The sequence below is a fragment of the Penaeus japonicus genome, unplaced genomic scaffold, assembly GCF_977035675.1.
Source record: "Penaeus japonicus unplaced genomic scaffold, GWHDUDI00000001_assembly GWHDUDI00000004, whole genome shotgun sequence".
Classification (NCBI taxonomy): Eukaryota; Metazoa; Arthropoda; class Malacostraca; order Decapoda; family Penaeidae; genus Penaeus; species Penaeus japonicus.
The window spans coordinates 29,765,762-29,770,380 of NW_028234406.1; the positions used below are offsets into that span (position 1 = coordinate 29,765,762).

At 45.9% G+C, this 4,619-nt stretch overlaps 1 protein-coding gene across 1 annotated transcript in view; it reads left to right on the forward strand.

Moving 5' to 3' along the window:
• LOC122248181 (vitelline membrane outer layer protein 1 homolog) overlaps positions 1–4,250 on the forward strand; it is a 10,754-nt gene extending 6,504 nt beyond the window's left edge. The window contains exons 4-7 of the mRNA XM_043008035.2: positions 81–202; positions 2,733–2,856; positions 3,476–3,603; positions 3,912–4,250. Of these exons, the coding sequence (XP_042863969.2) occupies positions 81–202; positions 2,733–2,856; positions 3,476–3,603; positions 3,912–4,085 (548 nt within the window). The 3' untranslated portion in view covers positions 4,086–4,250. The remainder of the gene's footprint in view (positions 1–80; positions 203–2,732; positions 2,857–3,475; positions 3,604–3,911) is intronic.
• The last annotated feature ends 369 nt before the right edge of the window (positions 4,251–4,619 follow it).

The following is a 4,619-nucleotide window of genomic DNA, read 5'->3' on the forward strand; positions in this document are numbered from 1 at the left end:
ATAAAAAACGAAAAAAGTAAAAAATCGAACCCACAAAATAGCTCCCGCAGTTGTCCTCAACTCCTCGCTCTGGCCCGCAGCGACGTCCTCCTGGCCAGGCGTCGTGGCCAACGTCTCGTCCCCCTTGAGCGGCAGGTGGGGGCGGTGGGGAAGCGTGGACATGTGCCCCCCCAACTCCTTCGCTGATGCGTTCGAAATCAAGGTAGGTGTTTGGGGTTCGAAGATGCTGAGGGGAGAGAGGGGGGGGGGGAGAAAGAGAGAGAGAGAGAAAGCGAGAGGGAGAAGGAGCGAAGGAGGGGAGAGCGAGAGAGAAGAGAGAAACAGAGAGAGAGAGAGACATAGAGCCAGAGAGAGAGAAAGAGAGAGGGGGAAAGAGAGACATAGAGAGAGAGAGAGAGAGAGAGAGAGAGAGAGAGAGAGAGAGAGAGAGAGAGAGAGAGAGAGAGAGAGAGAGAGAGAGAGAGAGAGAGAGAGAGAGAGTGGGTAGAGAGACAGAGAGAGGGGGATAGATAGAGAGAGAGGGTGACAGAGAAAATATGACAGAGTGAGAGAAAGAGAGACAGATAGAAAAGGAGAGAGAGTGAAAGATGGGCGGAGATGATCTGTTCCTTTTCTTATCTCTCGTTTTCTCTTCTCTTGCTCGTCTTCCATCATGTCTCCCCTTCCCCCTCTATCTTTCCTTCTCTCCTTCTCCCTCTCCCTTTTCCCTTCCCCTTCTATCTTTCCCTCCTTTCCCCTCCCTCTCCCTCTCACTCCACACTCCCTATTTCCTTCTTTCTCCCTCTCTCTGTCCATCTTCCTTTCTGTCTCTCTCCCTCTCCTTATCCCTATCCCTTTTTCCGTTCCTCTCTCTATTTATCAATCTATCTATCTATCTATCTATCTATCTATCTATCTATCTATCTATCTATCTATCTATCTATCTATTTATCTATTTATCTATTCATCTATTTATCTATCTATCTATCTATCTATCTATCTATCTATATCGCAATCGCTTTCTTTATATCTACCTCTCTCTCTCTCTCTCTCTCTCTCTCTCTCTCTCTCTCTCTCTCTCTCTCTCTCTCTCTCTCTCTCCTCTCTCTCTCCTCTCTCTCTCTCTCCTCTCTCTCTCTCTCTCTCTCCTCTCTCTCTCTCTCTCTCTCTCTCTCTCTCTCTCTCTCTCCTCTCTCTCTCTCTCCTCTCTCTCTCTCTCTCTCCTCTCTCTCCTCTCTCTCCTCTCTCTCTCTCTCTCTCTCTCTCTCTCTCTCTCTCTCTCTCTCTCTCTCTCTCTCTCTCTCTCTCTCTCTCTCTCTCTCTCTCTCTCTCCCTCCCTCCCTCCCTCCCCACTCCCTCCCTCTTTCCTTCTCCCTCGCTCTGTCTCTCTCCCTCTCCCTAGCCCTAGCCCTTTCTCCATCCCTCTCCCTCTCCCCCTCCCTCTTATTCCTCATCTCCATGTCTTTCTTCTTCCGTTTTCTTTTTCATTTTGCCTTTTCCCCCTTCCCCTCTCCCTCCTTCCTCTCTGAACCCTCTACCTCACAATTTATCCCTTCTCCCACTACCAAACAAAATTCCATTCTCTCTCCCCAAACTTCTCACTCCCCCTTATACTTTTGTCTATTACCCCTTCTCCCTTCTCCACCTCCCCACTCCCCACTCACATCCCTCCCTCTGTGTATCTCTGAACTCCTAGACCTCTAACTAACTCACTCTCACTCAGTCTCTCCAACAATTAAAACCTAATATACAAAAATCTACTCTGCTCCTCTATGTCTAAAGAATATTCTCTCACTTCCCAATCATCAATCCCTCTCTATCTACACTCCCAATTGCAAACCTCTACTCCCTCTCCACTACCTCTCAGACCAACGTCCTCACTCTCTGCTACCTGCTACCTCAAAAATCCCTCCTAATCATCACCCCTCTTCTATTCGCCTCTGAACCCATCTCTCCCTGTCATCCTACTCACCAATGCTAACTCTAAACTCACTAAAAGCACTAAACCAATGAAATAAAGCACTAAAAAAGTACTTAGTCACCAATTACTTAAAAACCCCTATCTCTCTTACTGCTCATTCTCCTCTTAAATCTAAACCACTACCTAATACTCAAACTAATCTACACCCTAAGCAAATAAAAAATATTCTCTTACCGATTCCCTTCGAACATACATTTACATACTACCAAGATCCTTGTGTTAACTAAATTAATAGAACAAAATTAAACTACCAGAAATCTCTGGCTTACATCTCCGAAACTACCGAGCAATCCCATACAGCGCATGGTTAAAATACCGATTTCAGAACCCTCGAACTAACTAAATGGAATAAAACACTACTTATACCATACTCCCTCTGCTATTAATTTACCCCTCTCCCTCTCTCTCACTACTCATTTCCCATCTCATTCCCCGCCCTTCTCATGTCCCCCCTTCCTTTATTCTTTTACCCCTTACTCCCTCTCTCCCTCTCTCTCCCTTCTCCCGCTCCAATCCCCTCCTCAATCTCTACTCTCTTCCCTCTCCCTCTCTCTGCTCCTCTATGTCCCTCTCCTTCACTCAACTATCCCTCTCTTCTGGGCTCCTATCATGCTTCCTCAAAATACTAAACGGCAAACTATAAAACCAGAATATAAACATACCCGATCCCCTTTCGAGTTAACGCGCTCAATATCGCGGCCTCCGTCATCGCCAAAGCATCTACCCTTCAAATCCATCGCGCACTATCTGCGCCGATCCCTCGCGCTCGCAGTCCGAAGCCGCAACGACGGGAGACAACACGGCCGTGAACGGGCTGACGATGGCGTGCAGGCAACAGGGAGGCGACCTGCCCGCCCGCATCACCTCCGACGGCCTGGACTTCGGTACATGGCGAGGTCAGTTCAATGTGTTCGATGATGTACATGTAAAAATAATATATAAATATGTATAAATGAATCTCTCTCTACAGGTTTGTTTTATTTTTTTTTTATTTTTTTTTTTTTTGTTGCAGAGTATCTTTGATTTTTGCTTTTCGTTCGTTGTTATCATCCTTCAGGATAGTGAACTTGTCTGCATACAAAAGAAATCTCTCTCTCTCTCTCTCTCTCAAAATCTCTCCGTCCCAATCTCCATTCACTTCCATCCTCACCCTCAAGCGCCTCAACTCTCAAAATCTCCAGTCTCTGATCATTACCTCTCCTCTCTCTCACTCTCTCTCCTTTCCTCTCCATTCATATCCACCTCCACTCATAATTCACTCTCGCTTACACTTCTTCTCTTCTCTCTCTCTCTCTCTCTCTCTCTCTCTCTCATCCATCTCTCACCCTTCTCTCTCTCTCTACTCTCCTCAATCACTCCTCTGTCCCATCTCTCAAACTCCTCACCCTAATCTCTCTCTCTCTCTCTCTCTCTCTCTTTATTTGAATGGCTGGACATTTTCCCTTCCTTTCCTCATGTTTTTTTCCGTTTTTTCTGCACTCGTTTTATTTTCATGTTACTGATATCACATCGCAGGAGAGAAAGCGTGCCCCGTGCCCGAATACATCAAGAAGTTTTCCCTCCGCGTTGAGCCCGACCAGGGTGACCTTGGGGATGACACAGCTGTCGATGACGTGAAGGTCATCTGTACAAACTACCCGGAGGTAATGGAAGGTCCTTTTGTGGACCCGGGAACGGGGAGGGTGGTTGAAGGGTGGAACTGCTGGTTGGTTCAGATGCGGCTTGGGTGCACAGGAGGATTTTTTCTTTGTCTGGGAATATCGTGAGTATTAATCTGGTCTACATTAGAAAAATATGGAGGGGAAGAAAATAAAACTATGTACCTTTGACTCACTAAAGTAAACGCATCCTATAAACTAACTGAACCAGTTTCCTAGCATGCGTCAGTCATTCAATAAGTATCACATTATTACGTGCTTTCTCTCTTCTTCCACCCCCTCCCATCGACCAGGACGAGATGGTGGGCGGAGGCGAAAACTGGGGGGCCTGGGGGCCATGGGCGGAATGTCCTCCTGATACGGCGGTGTGTGGGCTGCAGACACGCCTGGAACCTTACATGGGCGTCATGGATGACGACACCGCTCTCAATGACATCCGGGTCTTCTGTTGCCCTTTGGTTTGGTGATGACCTGGAATGACCTTGTGGGACCTACTCGACTTGAGAAGCTGCTAGAGTAGTTATGCTGTTTATTTTTGGACCAAGAGTGACTTCTTGGTCCGTTGATCACTCTGTTGAAAAAAGTAATATCAATAAACAAGTTGTCATTCTTCTAGAATACCCATTACCTTTCTCGTGACGCTTTTATTTTATCATTTAGATTAGATATTATAAAAGGGTGAAATGCGATACCTCTTCTCAAAAATAAAAAAGGCAAACATTTTATTATCAGTGTCACCAATGATATTTTCGTTTGTAAGTCTATTTGATGTCTATTTAATGCCTTCCTCGCACTGTCGGATCTAGCAAATTTCACTCACGGGGCAATGTCGGACGCGATGCTTCGACAGGTGCCATGATGGAAAGATGAAATAAATAAAAAAATATATATATCACGGACCGATGGTGTTTGTACATATAAGCCGATGACACAATTTTATCAATCTATTGCGTGTTTTAGTGAATTGAACGGCTCATGAATACATTGGTGAATTGCAGTTA